This window comes from Nicotiana tabacum, chromosome 3 (assembly GCF_000715075.1).
Source record: "Nicotiana tabacum cultivar K326 chromosome 3, ASM71507v2, whole genome shotgun sequence".
In the NCBI taxonomy this organism is placed as follows: Eukaryota; Viridiplantae; Streptophyta; class Magnoliopsida; order Solanales; family Solanaceae; genus Nicotiana; species Nicotiana tabacum.
The window spans coordinates 121,997,911-122,016,733 of NC_134082.1; the positions used below are offsets into that span (position 1 = coordinate 121,997,911).

At 42.2% G+C, this 18,823-nt stretch overlaps 1 protein-coding gene and 1 non-coding gene across 2 annotated transcripts; one reads left to right on the forward strand and one right to left on the reverse strand.

Annotated features, from left to right (window-relative positions):
* Positions 1-3,280: 3,280 nt before the first annotated feature.
* On the reverse strand, positions 3,281-3,387 carry LOC142179641 (small nucleolar RNA R71). Its single transcript, XR_012708186.1, has one exon. It is a non-coding gene; the product is annotated as a small nucleolar RNA R71 (small nucleolar RNA).
* Positions 3,388-4,597: 1,210 nt separating this feature from the next.
* Positions 4,598-5,050, forward strand: LOC142177219 (uncharacterized). The gene has a single exon (XM_075245688.1). The coding sequence runs from the start codon at positions 4,598-4,600 to the stop codon at positions 5,048-5,050; it is 453 nt and encodes a 150-aa protein (XP_075101789.1).
* The last annotated feature ends 13,773 nt before the right edge of the window (positions 5,051-18,823 follow it).

The following is an 18,823-nucleotide window of genomic DNA, read 5'->3' on the forward strand; positions in this document are numbered from 1 at the left end:
CAACATTCAACTTCGCACGAATCGACTCACATTTGATCTCATTCGAATTAACTCACATTCAACCTCATTCAAATCAACTAAGAGTTAACCTTCGACCTCACTCGATTCGACTCACATTCATTCTCATTAGAATTAACTCACATTCGACCTCGTTCGAATCAACTAAGAGTCAACCTTCGACCTTGCTCGAATTGACTCACATTCGACCTTGTTCAAATTAACTCACATTCGACCTCGTTCGAACCAACTAAGAGTCCACATTCGACCTCGCTTGAATCGACTCACATTCGATCTTGTTCGAATTAACTCACATTCGACCTCGTTAGAATCAACTCACACTCGACCTTGCTCGAATTAATTAAACATTCGACCTAATTCGAATTCATATTCAATCACACTCGAATTCAACTCATGCTCAACCTGACTTAAGTTCGATACAACTTCGTTTGAATTAAGTACGACATGGGACTTCACCCAAATTCAACCAAAGATATACTCAACCATGTTCGAAATAGCATGTACAAACACAACTCTTCCGTAGAAAAACATTCGAAAAAAAATAAAAAGGTACAAGAACATACAACAAAAGGTTGTGATCATTACATTCCAAAATATAAAATATCTTACAAAGGGCCAGAAAGATCCCCCCCCCCAAAAAAAAAAAGAGAAGAAAACAAAAGCTAAGTACAAAGCATCATACCACATCGTCCCCGTATTCGCCACCGCCACCTTCACCGCCCGGTCCAGCACCACCATCTCCATCATCGCCCCCACCATCGGGATACTCATCGTCATACCAAGCATTAGATGCAATCCCGTCTAAATCATCTTTACCATTGCCAGTTCCCGGCATAGCGGGGTCATAACCGCAGGCAATCCTAGCGCCACGCGCCTTAACACATGCATCTTCAAAATCGTCCTCAGGAACCTTCCCCGCCATCATCAAATTCCTATATATGTCTAGCTGAGCCTAGGCGTGGATCCACATCTCATATAAATGCCGTGGAACGTCGGGGAAAACAGAAGTATGAGAGGAGGAAGGTTGAGCCAACAATTGCGCCTTCTCGGCCTCAAGAGCGACAACTTGATCACTAAGGCTCAAAACATCTCTCTCGAGCCCACCAATTGACTTTTCAAGTCGTGCCTCCATTAGTGCGGCCATTTTCGCATCATTTGCACGTTCAGACCTGAGGACGCGGATGGAGACCTCTAATGCCGCCACCTTTGCCAAAGCCGCTACCCTGGCCTCTTCGGTCCCCTCCAACTCTGCCACTTTCTCGATCAACTCACCACTCATGCCGGCAACTGATAATAGGTTAAATCTAGGTAATTTGGCAATTGTTTATGCTCCTACTTGATTATATTCCAATATCATAATATGGTTAATTGATGAAAAATAGGCTCTAATTGTGAATTGAATATATTGCAGGATGAGGAGCCTAGGTGATGCCTTAAACAGTTGTGATTGGAACCATTTTGGAGCAAGAAAGACCCCTCAGAGCTGAGTACGCTTGAAGACGAGGAATAGAAGTGATGAAACACAGAACTGGACATGCGCGCCCAGGTGCGCGACCGCGCTACTTTTAGCGCGTCCATGATAGAATCTCAGCCAATTAGCGCGGCCAGATGCGCGGCCAGGTGCACGGTCGCGCTAGTCCAAAATACGGGAAGAGTTATTTAGGGGCAGAATTGGAAATCTGAAGGAAAACTCACTTAACCTATATAAAGTCAAGCTCGCCCAAGGAAGAGAGGAGGAAGTTTTTCATAGTCTAGTGTAAGAAATAGAGAGACAAGAGGCAAGGGGGAGATTTGGCCATCAAGTTCTTCTTGTCTTCTCTTGGTTTTTGTTATTTGGGATGAAATTGCATCTATTTGTGATGAGCACTAGCATGAGTAGCTAAAACCCATTGTTCTAGGGTCATAGGTGAAACATGAATATTGTTGTTTAAAGTTCAATTTGACAAAGTTGGTTTATCATATTGGGTTGTTTATTTAATTTTTCTTTTAATTATTTTGCTGAGTAGCTAACAGTAAAATACTATTTACGAATCTTTAGTTGAACTCGAAAGTGGGAACTTTAGATTGCATATAGAATTAAATAGGGCAAGTTCTTGAACCCGGGCCTCGGGGAACGGATTAGCAATTGGGATAGACATATACCCAATTGCCTTGCTTGGTTGAAATATAGGAATTGTAAATGCATTCTTGTTAATCTTAATTCCATAGACATATAGGCATTGAGTTAACTTGAATAGGCGAGTAAGAACTCGACAGATTCTTATGAGTAACATTAACCCTGTCAATCAACAATCCAGGTAAATCAATTAGTCATTTTAAGCTAAGAACATAACACGATTTTTAACTAGCATGTGACCCTGGAATATCCTCTCCTACTGTTTGTTACTCAAAATTGTTATTTGTTTGGTTAATTGCTCTAGTTAGATTATTGCTTGGTAGTTTAGGTAGTAAAATAATTACATCTCTATTTTGTGAAAAACCTCTTGTACAAACAAATTAATTGAGTTTGAATTAGTCAACAGTTAATCATAAATCTTCGTGGGAACGATACTCTACTCACTACTCTATTACTTGACGATCACGTGCACTTGCGTGACTGTTTTTGGTTGCAACAAGTTTTTGGCGGCGTTGCCGGGGACTTAGAAATTAGCTACTTGACTGAGTTGAGCTTTTATTATTTATTTATTCAAGTTTTAATTTTCAGTTCACTTTGTTTGTGCCAATACAGGTTTTCTTTTCTTGAATGTGAAGAAGTAGAAGCGCAAACAATCTCCTTCCTCTTGATCCCGAAATTGAACGAACACTTCACAGATTGAGGAGGGAGGTGGATGCTAGAACTAGAATTGAAAGAGAGTTGGACATCGTAGTTCAACCACAGCCAATTGAGATGGCAGGTAATGAGGAACGCGCGGCGATCGAAGCCGCAAGGCCCAGTCTGGTTCATATGACTCAGGCTATTGTGAAGCCTGATATCACTGGGCACTTTGAGCTAAAATAATACATGGTGCAGCTGATCCAATCCACAAGGCTGTTTGTGGGCTTACCTCATGAAGACCCGCAAAGGCACATTCAGAATTTCTTGGAAATTACGGACACTTACAATTATCTGAACTTTTCCAAGGACTATGTCATACTAACACTTTTCCCCTTTTCACTGATTGGGGAAGCTAAGGAGTGGTTGAATAAGGATCCAGCAAAGTCAATCCACACTTGGGATGATCTGGCAAGGGAATTCTTAATCAAGTTTTTGTCCCCACTAAGAAAACAAAGGAGTCAAATTCTTGGGTTTGAACAACGAGCTGGGGAGACACTTCGTCAAGCATGGGAAAGGTACAAGAAGATGCTTAGAGACTGTCCTCATCATTGCCAGACGGACGAGGTATTGGGTCACACTTTTGTAGATGGGTTAGATGATGCTTCAAAGATGAATCTTAATTCAGCCTGTAGGGGTAGTTGCATGGCCAGACCGTACAGTGAAATCCAAATCTTGCTAAATAACTTCACTGCTAATGATAATAACTGGCAAGGTGATGGTGATTCACGAAAGGCAGTTAAGCAAAAATTAGCTGGGTTACTTGAGCTCGACGAAGTGTCAGCCATGAGAGCCGATATTGCAAAGCTGGCCAATCAGATGACTAGGATGACAATGCAGCAGCCACAGACAATGCAGCATGTACAGCAAATTACTATTTACTGTGAACTCTGTGGCGACAGTCATATGAGTGATATGTGCCCCACAAATCCAGAATCCATCTATTATGTAGGGCAACAACACAGAGGTCCACCAAATCAGCATGCACAATACGAGAATTCTTACAATCCAAATTGGAGGAATCATCCCAACTTCTCATGGGGTGGAAATCAGTAGAATCAGAATCAGCATAGACCCCAAGGAAGTTTCAATCAGCCTCAGAGACCACCCCAACAAATGGAAGAAAGTACCAATGATTTGCTAAAGAAGTTGTTGATTGACAATCAGCAACTCATGACCGACTTCAGAAATCTTGAGAGGCAAATGGGGCAGTTAGCAACAAATCAAAATACTAGACCTGCAGGCGCTCTCCCCAGTGATACAGAAAAGAACCCTCAAGTGAATGCAATTACACTTAGAAACGGGAGGGAGCTAGAGGAAGTGCCAAAGAAAAAGAAAGACAAGCCCATACCTGAGGGAGAGTTGATCCCTAAAGTGACTCACGAGCTAAAGAATGCTGCTGAAATTCCAGAGCCAGTGGAGGCCCCAAGGCCACCACCACCTTTCCCCTAGAGATTTCAGAAAAACAATGATGATCCCATGTTCACAAAATTTCTCTCTATGTTGAGCCAGGTTCAATTGAATATCCCACTTGTTGATGTGCTTCGTGAAATTCCAAAGTATGCTAAGTACATAAAAGATATAGTGGCTCACAAGAGAAGATTAACTGAATTTGAGACAGTGGCACTTACTGAGGAGTGCACTTCAAGGGTCCAAAATAAGCTCCCTCAAAAGCTTAAGGATCCTGGTAGCTTCAAGATTCCTGTGCGCATTGGTAATATTGATGTAGGTCATGCTCTTTGCAATTTGGGGGCGAGCATAAATCTGATGCCCCTGTCTTTGTTCAAACAATTGGGCCTGGGAGCTCCAAGGCCTACTACTGTGATGTTGCAGCTGGCTGATAGATCGATAGCACACCCTGAAGGGGTGATTGAAGATGTGTTGCTGCAGATTGGGAAATTCATCTTCCATGCTGATTTCATTATCCTCGATTATGAGGCTGATGAACTGGTTCCAATCATATTGGGGCGACCTCTCTTAGCTATTGGTGATGTAATTATCAAAGTGAGAGAGGGAAAGATGATTTTGAGGGTAGATGACGAGGAAGTAGTTTTTAATGTCTACAAAGCAATCCAACTTCCTCGCCACTATAAGGAGCTCTCAATGATATCTGTTGTTGAAGCTGATAAGCAGATTCATTATCCGAGTGTATATCTAGATGATTCTCTAGAGAAAGCACTTATGTTGCTTGATAGCCTGAGGGCTGATGAGGAGGTTTAGGAGATGATGCACATCTTAGATACATCTTGTGCGTACATGCAAGGGATACACCCCTTTGAGCCTTTGAATAGGCCAGGGGGACCTCCTCCAAATCCGTCAATTGAGGAAGCCCCAAAATTGGAGCTTAAACCTCTTCCACCTCACCTGCAATATGCTTATTTGGGTGACTTTGACACTTTACCCGTTATTGTTTCTTCTGACTTATCTAAATTGTAGGAAGAAAAGCTGTTGAGAGTGCTACATGAGCACACGCGAGCACTTGGGTGGACGATGTCTGACATTAAGGGCATTAGCCCAACCTTTTGCATGCACAAAATCCTCATGGAGGACGGACATAAGCCCAGTGTAGAGCAACAATGCCGACTCAATCCAAACATGAAAGAGGTGGTAAGAAAAGAAGTGATTAAGTGGCTTGATGCAGGTATTGTATTTCCTATCTCAGACACCAAATATGTAAGCCCCGTTCAATGTGTACCCAAGAAAGGGGGGATGATTGTAGTAGTTAATGAGAATAATGATTTAATCCCTACAAGAACTGTCACCGGGTGGAGAATTTGCATTGATTATAGAAAATTGAACAATGCCACCCGGAAGGACCACTTTCCCCTCCCCTTTATTGACCAAATGCTTGATAGATTAGCTAGCCAGGAGTACTACTGCTTCTTAGATGGTTACTTGGGGTATAATCAGATTGCTATAGCCCTAGAGGACCAAGAGAAGACCACATTTACATGTCTTTATGGCACGTATGCGTTCAAGAGAATGCCCTTCGATCTTTGTAATGCACCTGCGACTTTTCAAAGGTGTATGATGGCCATTTTTACTGACATGGTTGAGAGGGGATTTATTTATTTAAAGATTCAGAGTCGCCACTTGGGAGATTTATGGTGTCCCAAGTCACTGGTTCCAATCCCGAATCGAGGAAAAGATTGACTCTATTTAACAGTCCGCGAACCAGAAATTCGAGTAAGGAAATCTGTAACCTGGGAGAAAGTGTTAGGCATTCCTAAGTTCCGTGGTTCTAGCACGGTCGCTCAACGGTCAAAAAGAAAATTAGCATAGGCATTCTAATTTTCCGCTCTTTCCTTTTCTTTACTCTCTTGTTTTTCCTCTTATTTTCTTTCCCTTTTTTTCTCTTTCTCTTTCTTTCTTTTCTTTCTTTTGGTTATGGTCGAATCCTATGGAGATTGCCTACGTATCATGACCCCGCATGAATCAGACCGAGCGTAGTTCTGGGAGATAAGTGTGAAAGTAAAATAAAACATTTTTTTTTGGTATTTTTAGTTTTATAAACATAGATGTCGCGAATACAGAGGCTCAATACTTATCAAATTTCAAAAGACAAGCAGACTCTGATGCAAAGACAAAATACCAACTCCGAAATTAAGCTGTCATACTCCAAAGAAATACAGACTCAAAACAGAAAGAAAATACAAACCCAACATGACTTATAGACTCTGACAGAAAAGGAAATACAGACTCAACGGAAAATCATGAGTACATCAATGCTCCTGGTGCCCGCGGGACATCGTTCGGTCTCGCCACGGGCCTATGTGCAAGCTCCCTTTGAAGTCGATCCAAGTCGTTCATTATCTGTTTAACAAATATCATTATTGTTGCAAAGAAGGTAGTGCGAGTCATATCCTCACAAATCTGGCACTTCAAAATGATGTAGTCGGCAATGCTTCTAATTCTCTCTCTTATGGCACCCTTTTCCTGTAACAGACGCCCAATCTGCTGGGCCTGGCCTCCAAAGTTTGCTCACCAACATAATTTTATTCCTGAAGCTGTTGCAAATCTATTTCTAACTGCGCCAGTGTCGTATAACAATGTTCCCTTTCAACTTTGAAGTATTTTGCCTGCTTGATCATTTTGTTTTCCGTGGCGATGACCTTTTTCTTTAACCCTGTGACCTCATCGTCGTACCTTTCTCTCAACTACTTAACCAGGCGTACCCGTTCGTCTGCGTTTTTAGCCAATTGTTTTTGAGCCTTGGCTAGTTCACTTTCTGCTTTGTTCAAATCGAAACTATAGTCACTCACTTTCTGCCTTAGGTTAGCTATGAGTTTTTCATCCCTGTCGCTTCGGGCTGGATTTTCTGCCGCTACTTTCATCTTCTGAATTTGAGCTCGAAGGGCTTCATTTTCTTTGGCTAGCCTTTTCTTCTCCCCTTCATCCGCCGCAATCTGCAAGATACTCTCGAATTGAAGCTCCCTGATTTGTTTTTCCATTTTTCCTATTGTGGCCCTGTACTCATTCTCCTTAGCCACCCAAACCCACTGTTCTTGTGACGCTTCAACGAATTTCTGAACGTGAGGCTTTTTGGCTGGTTTTTCTGGTTCAGCCCTTGCTGTGTTATTCTTTCTATACCAAGCAAGATAGGCGGGTGAGACTCGCCTCTAGATAAATCACGCACTCGAGTGTTTACTATCAAGTACTGGCATTCATTCCAAATAGAACGAACTGTCTCTTCATGAAATTGACCGTCAGAACTAACCTCGACCGCATGCGTACTAAATCTTTATCTGGATGCATCACCTGACACCTTCCCAAATGTCTCATCGCCCGGTAAGGAGCGTAAGGCTGAATACCTCGCAGACCCATCAGGAGGAAATAAGGAACAGTGGCGGGCATATACACAATTTCTTCAACAGGAAGCCAACCCAATGTCCACTCTATTTGCCCTGCAGTAATGGAGCGAAGGCAGTATACCCACTCTTCAAACCCCTCTGGCAGCTTAAACCCTGCAATTCTTGTGTCAAACTCTTCAATACAACTTTTCTCTATGGATCCATAACTCATATACTGAGGGCGATGGCACAGGTGCTCGATCATCCACATCTGTAATAGCAAATTGCACCCCTCGAAGAAATATGCCCCAGCTTTACAGGCTGTGAGAGCTCGGTATATCTCAGACACTATCATAGGGGCGAGAATGCTCTTAGCATTGGTTATCAGGACCTTGACGACTCCGGCCACCCGCAAATTGATATTCCCGTCTTTTCGGGGAAATATCACAAGGCCTAAAAAAGCTACCATAAAGGCGAAATGCCTATGCTCATCCCATTTTGTTCGGTTTCCTTTGATACAAACCCCGCTAGGCATGTTGTTCTATTTTGGTTTCGTTTTATATAAGCTGGCAGTGTCCAGCTTGAGCTAGTGATTGAGTCGCGAGTTTGAAACCAGGGAAAGTTTTTAACTGCCATCTTGATTGAATGCATAAGTGTACATTGTCAAATTCTCGTTTATGAATCTGTGTCGATCTGTGAAGGAGATAGATAAGTTGGTTTAACTTTGATCGTTTGATAGTTCTGGTGTGGAATGATAACAAGCTGAATGTGATGAAGCTTGACGACATAGGCCTAAATGATTTTAAGTGTTTTGTTCATTTTGAGCTGTAAAATTTACATGTTGAACAGAATTTTTTTTTTGTTGCTGCATGACCTCCCAGATTTGTTGCTGCAGACCAGTTTTCTTCTTCTCTGGTTGTACTCTTCATTAAGTTGTCTCTTCCATCTGGTGATCGCTAAGGCACACACACCAGGAACTTGAGTTACAATGATGGAATGAAACAATTGGATTGTTTTCGATCCTAGTTACTGTCCAGACTTGTTTCTTCACCCCCCCCCCCAATTTGAAGTCTCCTTTTAGGTATTGGCATATGACTTGCTTGAGGAGTCCTTCTGCTTTGTTTAACTAAGTTTTAAAATTCTTCTTTAGTGATTCTTGTCAGCTCTCATTTTTAAGTTTCTTGTATGTATTAGAATTTCCTTAAGTAGATACATGAAATGGTGGTACTACGGCGCAAATCCTTTAGCATAACGTTAGCTGAATCATTCGTTTTTGGGTGTCCTCTGTTTGTAATCAAGTTTAATATGTATCTTGGCATGCCCTTGTTTTGTCCAGGATTTATTCTTTGTCCCTGATTCATTGAGAAAATCCCTGGTCCATTTAGAAGATTACGATAGTTTCATTCTTATGTTTAAGTACGAAGTTGGTTAATGGATGCTACCATATCAATTCATTTTCTGGTAATCATTTTAAAATCGGAGAATCCACTGGTTTAGACCCGTGATTAAACTATCACAAATGCAGGTACTGTCCCTGTAAAGAGGTTGTGCTATAATTTCAAATTAGTTTTGAATATGCATATTCCGTAGTTTACTTAGCTAGATGCTATCTCTTTTAAAAGTAGAATTCGAGGCGTGCCATTTAGTGAAATTTCTATGGCCCTCGCGAAGTTGCAAACGCGTAGTTGCTTTAGGCGCGTTGTTTTAATAAATTACCTTCCTAAATTCGGGTGAACATTTATGTGACCCAAATCCAAATCTAAACGATGTTGAAATATGTCAAAAACCGCGGGTGCATTTATGTGACGTGGTTTGAGACGCATTTTAATAACATTGCAAATTTTCCCTTAAAATTGAATAAAGTGGTTAAAACTAAAATTTGCACATAGGTTCAAAATTGTTTAAAATCAGATAATTAAGCCGGATATAACAGTTGAGCAACCGTGCTAGAACCACAGAACTCGGGAATGCCTAACACCTTCTCCCAGGTTAACAGAATTCCTTACTCGGATTTCTGGTTCGCGGACTGTTAAATAGAGTCAATCTTTTCCTCGATTCGGGATTGGAACCGGTGACTTGGTATACCATAAATCTCCTAAGTGGTGACTCTGAATCTTTAAATAAATAAATTCCGTTTCGATTGTCCTTAAATTGGAAAAACTCCTTTATACCCTCTTCCATGGGTATAGTAAAAAATGGAGGTGTGACAGCTCTGGCGACTCTGCTAGGGATCGAACCCAGAATCGCTGGTTCAGGGTTCAAGGATTCGAGCTTAGATGAATCGTTGTATTTGGCTTTATTTATTATCTGATTTTATTCACATGTTTGGGCCTAATGTGCTAAATGTTGCTTTTTATCGCTTTGATATTATCTGAACTGTATATATAAACTGCTACGAAACCCCTCTCTTCTCTCTCCTGAGGAGTGCACGCTAGTCGTGACTTATTTTTGTTAGTGTCAAATCCCAAATAGAACGAGGCTCGGACAAGTTGTAAAGCCGGATGATCCTTTGGTTACCGGTACGCAGCCCCCTCCTCGGCTCGAGTTGTCCGCTCGGGTAAGCCAGGTCTAGAACGAATAAACCCAGGGTTTTAAACCTAGTATAACAACACCTCATGCCGGATCCCTAGTAGGAACATTTGTTTGCATCATGTGCATATTTGACTTTGGAGACTCAACACAGGGGTTGGGTCTGTCTAGGACAGGTGCACCCGAAACAAAAGACCATCCTGATGCATCTTACTTGCTACTTGTGCATTTATTTGCTTCGGATTTGCATGCTAACCGGTTTTTTAAAAGGAGAGCATTTGGAAAGAAATGGCAGTACGAGCGCTAAAGAGAGTTAATCGCCTGTTTTGAAAAAAAAAAACAATGTCTAAATCGTGTCGAAACTCTGTCGAAGTTTTGAGAAATTAGTTTGTTTTATTTGCCAATGGAATGAAAAAAGAGTTTTGTTTTCAAAAAAAAATATAGTTTGCTTTATTTGCCCGAACTACGCCAGTTTGATTCTCACAGAGTGTGAGATACGTAGGCAACCCTCATCGGGTTCAACTTCCTTTTTGCAAAAACAATCCAAAAGAACAAAAAATTTACTTTTATTTGAAAATAGTTAGGGTGATGCCATTCTTATCAGAAATAGCCGAATGTCCTTAAAAGGGCGCCGGAAGGCTGTTTTTGCAAGAACAGCTGCCTGTGGTCATTTTCAAGGTTTTCACCGGTTAGCCAACACAGCTATAGATCACAGTAATGCACCAGCGACTTTTCAAAGGTGTATGATGGCCATTTTTACTGACATGGTTGAGAGGTTTGTGGAAGTGTTCATGGATGATTTTTCTGTGTTTGGATGTTCTTTTGATAACTACTTGATGAACCTTGATAAAGTACTTACTAGGTGTGAAGAAACTAACTTGGTGCTAAACTGGGAAAAGTGCCATTTCATGGTACGTGAAGGTATAGTTTTGGGGCACAAGGTATCCAAAGATGGTTTGTAGGTGGACAAGGCAAAGGTGGAAGCGATTGAAAAATTGCCCCCACCGATATCTGTCAAAGGCATTCGCAGTTTCTTGGGCCATGCAGGTTTTTATCGTCGTTTTATTAAAGATTTCTCAAAAATTTTCTCTCCCTTGTGCAGGTTGCTTGAGAAGGACGTCGCCTTCAAATTTGATGCTGCCTGTCTGAAGGCATTTGAGGAGCTGAAGGGAAGGTTGGTGACTGCACCAATCATAATTGCTCCGGATTGGGAGAAACTATTTGAGTTGATGTGCGATGCGAGTGACTTGGCTATTGGAGCTGTTTTGGGGCAAAAGAGAAATAAAATCTTCCACTCCATCTACTATGCGAGCAAAACTCTGAATCTAGCTCAGATGAACTACACAGTCACTGAAAAAGAGTTGCGTGCCGTGGTGTGGGCGTTTGACAAGTTCAGGTCATATCTAGTGGGGACCAAAGTCATCGTCTACACAGATCATTCAGCTATCAGATACCTATTTGAGAAGAAAAACGCCAAGCCGAGACTGACTCGGTAGGTCCTCCTCTTGCAAGAGTTCGACTTAGAGATCCGAGATCACAAAGGAATAGAGAATCAAGTGGCTGATCACTTGTCCAGATTAGAAAATCGGAACCATGTAGCTGAAGGGGGTGCAATCAAAGAAACATTCCCTGATGAGTAGTTATTGCCAATTACCTCAAGCACAGCCCCGTGGTATGTAGATTATGTGAACTTTATTGCAAGTGGGGTGACACCACCAGAATATACACCCGATAATAGAAGAAGGTTCCTGCATGATGTGAGGCTTTACATGTGGGATGAGTCATTCTTATATAGGCTCTATGCAGATCAGTTGGTGCGAAGATGTGTTCCTGAGGAAGAGATGAATGTCATATTTCATAGTTGTCATGCCTCGCCATACGGAGGTCATCATAGTGGAGACAGGACCCCCCCAGAAAGTGCTACAATCAGGTTTCTATTGGCCAAAATTGTTTAGGGATGCACACGCCTTTGTTAAAATGTGTGACAGGTGCCAAAGAACTGGAACGATCACAAAGAAGCACGAAATGCCGCTGCAAAACATTCTGGTAGTGGAGCTTTTTGATGTTTGGGGAATTGACTTCATGGGACCGTTTCCGTACTCCAATGGTCATAGGTACATCTTGGTGGCAGTCAATTATGTGTCTAAGTGGGTGGAGGCCATTGCTCTTCCCACTAATTATGCAAAGGTGGTGGTAAGCTTTGTTAAGAAGCACATCTTCACACGTTTTGGAACTCCCAGAGTGTTGATCAGTGATGGAGGAATGCATTTCTGCAACAAATTGTTGAATAATGTTCTTGCAAAGTACGGAGTCAAGCACAAAGTTTCTACTGCCTATCACCCCCAGACGAGCGGTCAAGTGGAAGTGTCAAACAGAGAGGTAAAGCGGATTCTTGAGAAAACAGTGAGTGCAAATAGAAAAGACTGGGCAGGGAAGTTAGACGACGCATTGTGGGCATATCGAACTGCATACAAAACTCCCATAGGTACTTCTCCGTATAAGTTAGTTTATGGGAAGGCATGTCACTTGCCCGTCGAACTTGAACACAAGGCCTATTGGGCAATTAAAAAGCTGAATATGGATGGGGACTTGGCTGGCGAGAAGAGGTTGCTGCAACTCAACAAGCTTGATGAGTTTCGTTTGCACGCATATGAAAATGCCAAATTGTATAAAGAGAAGACTAAGAGGTGGAATGACAAGCACATCCAACATCGAGAGTTTGATCCAGGGCAAGAAGTTCTTTTGTTCAATTCAAGGTTGAAGCTTTTCCCAAGAAAGCTTAAATCTCGTTGGTCAAGCCCTTTTGTTGTGGTAAGTGTGAAGCCTCATGGAGCTGTGGAGTTGCGGGAGATGAGTTCAACTGGTACTTTCTTGGTGAATGGTCAAAGGATAAAATATTACTGGGGTGGTCACTTTGCACGTCACAAGACCTCAGTGGATTTGACGGATGCTTGAGAACGTGTTGAGTCATGCCGCGACGTTAAATCAGGCGCTAGATGGGAGGCAACTCATTAAATTGTTGTAACCATCATGCCACGACGTTAAATAAGGTGCTGGTTGGGAGGCAACCCAACGATAGTAGTAGTGTTAATTTTGTGTTTTAGGAAGAGCTAACCAATGCAGGTGACAAAGGGCAGGTGCTAAGTCCATCAAACGGGGTAAGAACAGGTGAAAAGTTGAAGAAAAAAATCGCCCAAGTGCGCGCCCGCGCTACTGGACGCGCTACTGGGAACGCTAAACTGCAAAGTTTCTGCCTTAGCCGTGCACCTGATCGTGCTACTAGCGCGACCGCGCATCTGGGCGCGCTAGTAGCTCTTGGGTTCTGTATTGGATGCGCTAAATCTAGCGCACTCGCGCATCTGAGCGCGCTAGTTCCGGCGTTTTCAAGTGTATTTTTAGATTTTCGTTTTTTTATTATTTATTTTGTTTATTCTTTAGACTCAATTACCCCTTTCCCCCATCTAATAAATGCCCCCCCCCCCCCCCGTACCTGAACCCCCCATTCAACAAAAGAAAACCCCTTCCCCATTCCAACTCAAACACAAACAAAACCTTCCTCCAAACACTCCCAAATCCCAAACCCACCCGTCCCCCATCTCACGACCCCCCCCCCCCGAGTTCACTAGCATCTTTCCCACAGGTATGAGCCCTAGTTTCTTTCTTCTTTTTTATTTTTCTCTCTATTTTTTCAGATTTTTTGGTTGTATTCTTATGCCTATGTTGTAGTAGTTGTACTTAGATTTTGTAGAGAAATTGGTGCAAGATGTTGTAGTGTTGGTGGATGATAAGTGTGGGGTGGAATCCCACTTGATATGTGATGTTGGTGAGTGTAAGTGGGTGATTCTTGTTCTAAAAAGTGTAAAAAGGGGTTGTGAAGGCCTAATGCCCACAAGGTGTTTGTGGAAAGGTCCCAACGATCGTGATTATATAGTTTGTGACCCCTTATGCGTGTGAAGTCTGAGTAACCGCATTAAGTCACAAAATTTCTGTTGGGCTGTGTTAATGTGTCTCCGTTTTGTAGGCCTCATAACTCCATCTAGAAAACGATGCGCCACAGGGGCCTCATCGAGTAGCCAGGCTGGTTCATCTAGGTCACGAAGGGCTGCACCTGCACGCTCCTTTGATAGTTCCAAATTTGTTTCGGCCAATGCTCAGGCCTGCTTTGCGGAAAAGGCTCGTAAAAAGCCAATTCCGGAGAGAGGTATTCACGTCAGACAGCTCCAGAGACACTACCCTCACATGTACGAGGATTTGGTGAGGCAGGGATTGCACACATTCATCAATGAGCCCGGTGAGGGCAATGCAATGGTTGTGCGGGAATTTTATGCGAATGTGGCGGAGCATGATAATGGAGTAGTCACGGTGCGCCGAAGGGAAGTGAATGCTTCTGTTGAGGCGATACGGACGACCTACCAGCTGCCTCCACCTCCGGTTGGTTATGATGACTTCTATGAATATGGCCGCAACCCAACGAACGAAAAAATGGGCGCGATTCTTTGAGACAATTTATGCACCCAGGAAAGAAGTGGTCTGGATGGACAATGGGGAGAAGTTTCACTCCTCAGCACTCACCTTTGAAGGGAAGTGCTGGTTGTACCTCATAAACAACCGCTTGATTCTATCTCATAATACTACAGAGGTCAATGGGCCCGCGCTGCGTTGATTTGGTGCTTTGTAAATGGTCACGACTTCGACGTGGCCAAAGTGATGCACGAAGAGATATTCGTCCGCATCCAAGTCAAAATCTAGCTGTGGATGGGTTGGTGAAAAGGGAAGGCCAATTCTGTGCTGAAAGGTGACCATGGGCAAGGAGCCGGGAGTAGTAGAGGAGGAGGCGAGAGGTGGCCGGTCTGCGAGTAGTAGCTCTGATGATTCTCATGACGGAGAGGATGTTTAGGAGAACATGGGGACAGCACCGCAGGCTTAGGAGCAAAATGTGGCAGTAGCAGGACCATCTGGGATGACAACATCTTCAGGAGTTGCCCGGGTGTCCCGTTTTACTTCGATGGAGGCGGAGATGGCTGGTTTGCAAACCTCCATGACTGATTTGGGCACTCGAGTAGACACGGTAGCTGACCGACAAGTGATGTCGGAAAAGAAATTCATGGGCTGGCTGCGAGCTCTAGGTCACGCATGCCACGTCAACCCAGATACCGTCTCCGACCAGGAGTGAGCCTTCGGGGAAGTTCCTTTTCCTCACTGCTCTTTCAAATTTTAAACCATGGGGACATGTTTTCATTTTTAAGTGTGGGGTGGGGATTCCTTCATTATATGTATGTGATTGTATCAATTGACTGTTGGTTTTGTTTTGTTTCATTTTGCTTGGATAAAGCTTTTAAGTAGGAATCATTAGTTTAAAATAGATATATGGCTCGTTCCGATGATGGATCCCTGTCGACGGGGTTCTTGAGGGACTGAGTCGAGAGATTTAAAAAAAAGACGTAGACTCCTCCTGATGACGGATCCTGTAGACAATTTTCTTGAGGGAAGTTAGTCTAGAGAAAACACCAAAAAGATTTTTTTATTTTTTTCTTAGATAGTGTAGTAACTCCCTCTTGGTTTTTCTTTAGACCACGGTTCCTTCCCAAGGGTTTAACTTGAACCGGGTATAGGTAGTTTTCTTTTTATTTTCTAGAGTAGGTTAATGGGCTACGAGCTAGAGAATCAAAAGAGAACCCATAGCGTTGACACACCTGAACACAATAGACCCTAGAGTCTAACGCTTAGTCTTATTTGTTGAATCTCACTAAAGTGCCTTAATTTGTATGTTTGTTGCTGAATTGAATGCTCGTAACGGAGCGTCTTGATGAGCTGATCTGGAATGAGTCTTATGCCATGTGTGGTGAGGTTTTTGTGTAGTCCATGTATTGTACTTGTGTCTAGAACTTGCCCGATATGTGAGTTGAAGCGAAATTTTAGGTGATGCTCGATTTGAAAAATGATTTTAGGTTTTCTTTGATCTTTTTGCTTAATTGCTTTTCACAAATAAAATTTGTCCCAAATTAACCCTTTTGAGCCTATGGACTTTTGTTTGGCACCCGCATTACGAGCCTATACCCTTTTTGTTCTTCATTGACATTGTTTTGATCCTTTTACCTCTTAAAGCACTTTAATTGTGAGATGAGCGCTAAAAGAAGTAAGACGGAACTAAGTGTGGGGTGGCTTTTGAGTGGAACCAATAAAAGAAAGAAAGGTGCACTTGTTTTGTAAACTAATACACTACTAGCGAAAACTGAGTGAAAAGAAAAAATAAACTGAAAAAAAAAAGAGAGAGAGGAATACATTGTGTCTTGTTCCAGGTAGTGGGTATGAATTAATATAGTGCTTAAAGAAGAAGGGAGTATTTGTAGGGTGACATTGTTTATGGAAGTGAAGTGGGTTGAAGAAATTGCGCTAAAGTTGCTCATGTTATGTGTTAAAGTGCTTAGGAGGGTTAGTCCATATTCCGAAATATATCCTACCCATCCCTTAGCCCACATTACAACCAGAAAAAAGTCCGAATTTATTTTGGGTCGAGCAAGCCTACATTAGTAAAGATTTACATTAAGGGCAAGCTTATGGTACCAATTGCATGCATGTGACTTCTTTTGTGAGGGTGAGTGATTTCTTTGATATATGTGAGCATATGATACGAATGTGTGGATTGAATTCAATTTTCGTTGATGTGATTGTAAGGGCATATGATTCGTGACGGAAAAGCAAGTCTTGACTTCTATGTAGAGTACGTTGAGGAAGTATGAATATTGCATGGCACTTGAAGAGTCGACTTTTGAGGCTAGGATTGTTCACTGCTAGGCGTAATGTATGTAAATTGTTCTGGGTGTAGGGCGTTAGGGGAAATGGTTGAGTGAAGGAACCTTTAGAATGTATAGTTTGATTGCTCGAGGACTAGTAATGAAGTAAGTGTGGGGTGTTGATAATATGTTAAATCTAGGTAATTTGGCGATTGTTTATGCTCCCACTTGATTATATTTGTCACACCTCCTTTTTCCGCGCCTGAGGGGGCGCAGGGGAGTTTTATCCAATTAAAGGACAATCGAAACGGGATTCGTTTAATTATTTCAGAGTCGCCACTTGGGAGATTTAGGGTGTCCCAAGTCACCAATTTTAATCCCGAATCGAGGAAAATAATGAATTTATATTATAGTCTGCGTACCAGAAATCCGGATAAGGAATTCTGTTAACCCGGGAGAAGGTGTTAGGCATTCCCGAGTTCTGTGGTTCTAGCACGGTCGCTCAACTGTTATATTCGGCTTATTTATCTGATTTTTAATACAATATGAACTTATGTGCAAATTTATCTTTTAACCGCTTTACTATTATTTTTTTTAAGAATGTGAACATCGCTTAAAATATATCTTTGGACTGTGTCACATGAAATGCACCCACAATCCGAAACATATTTTATTTGATGTTTTAGGATTTGGATTTGGGTCGCATGAAATGCACACCCAAGTTTAAGAAAGTAAATTATTAAACACGCGCCTAAAGAGACTATCGCGTTATTATTTTGCGGAGGCCGTGAAGTTCGCTAAATGACCCTCCTGAATTCTAAGTAATTTTAAACAAAGTATTTATCGAGGGCCCCGCAATTTGTGTTTTTATTCGGCGAGGCTCGTCTCATCCTTATTTTTTAAAAGGAATTTGCAACGTCATGGAAATGCATCTCATACCACGTCACAGTCAATGTACCCGTGATTAGAGACACATTTCGATTTCGTTGAGATTTGGATTTGGGTCACATAAATGTGCACCCGAGTTTAGGGAGATAACATTATTAAAGGCGCGCCTAAAGCAACTAGCGCATTATTATTTTGGGGCAGGGCCGTGAAATTTACTAAACGGCCCGTCCCGGAATCTAAGTATTTAATACATATATTTTGCGAGGGCTCCGCAATTTGTACATTTTTATTTAGCGAAGCTCGTCTCTTTTTTTTATTTTTATTATTTATTTTTTATTTTTTATATTTTTAAAGGGATGCCATTTTTACGCCTTTAACCATACTAAACCTTACAGCCTCTTTACAAATACAATCTCATAACTTGTCAAGATTTAACAAAAGAAGTTAAGCGAATGAGTGTTTCGGGCGTAGCAACAACAGGTACTAATACTAATTTTGTCCAAATAAACTAAGACAATAATAACATAACACATTGAACGAAAATGCATACGGTGAAACATAAGCAGAAAATTATCATATCAATTGATATATTGCAACTTCAAACATTGAACGTAAAATTTCTTTAATCCAATACATCGAGGTTTACTAACCTTTGCACCTCGACAAACTCAGAGCAACAAACACGATTCCGACGGAACTTAAACCGGACCTTTCTGAACGAAGAACAACGACGGAACCTCGGACAGCGCCTCGACGTACCGGACCTCGACTCAACCTTTGGACCTTGGACTGGAACTCGACCTCAACACAAGGTCGAGCAGCTCACCTCCATGAACTCCGGCTCAACTAGTGGCGTGAAGTTGACGGACTGTTTAGTCGACGATTGTGGGGGTCGACGGGCAGTGTTTAATAGTGACGAGGTGATGGTTGTCGACTGGACAATGACGAGGGCGTTAGTTGCGACAGTAGGGTGGGTTGTTTGAACAGTGGTTAATGGCTGGAGCCCGGACGTGAGAGAGTGGAGGTTATGGCGTTGTGGGGTGTTCGTCACT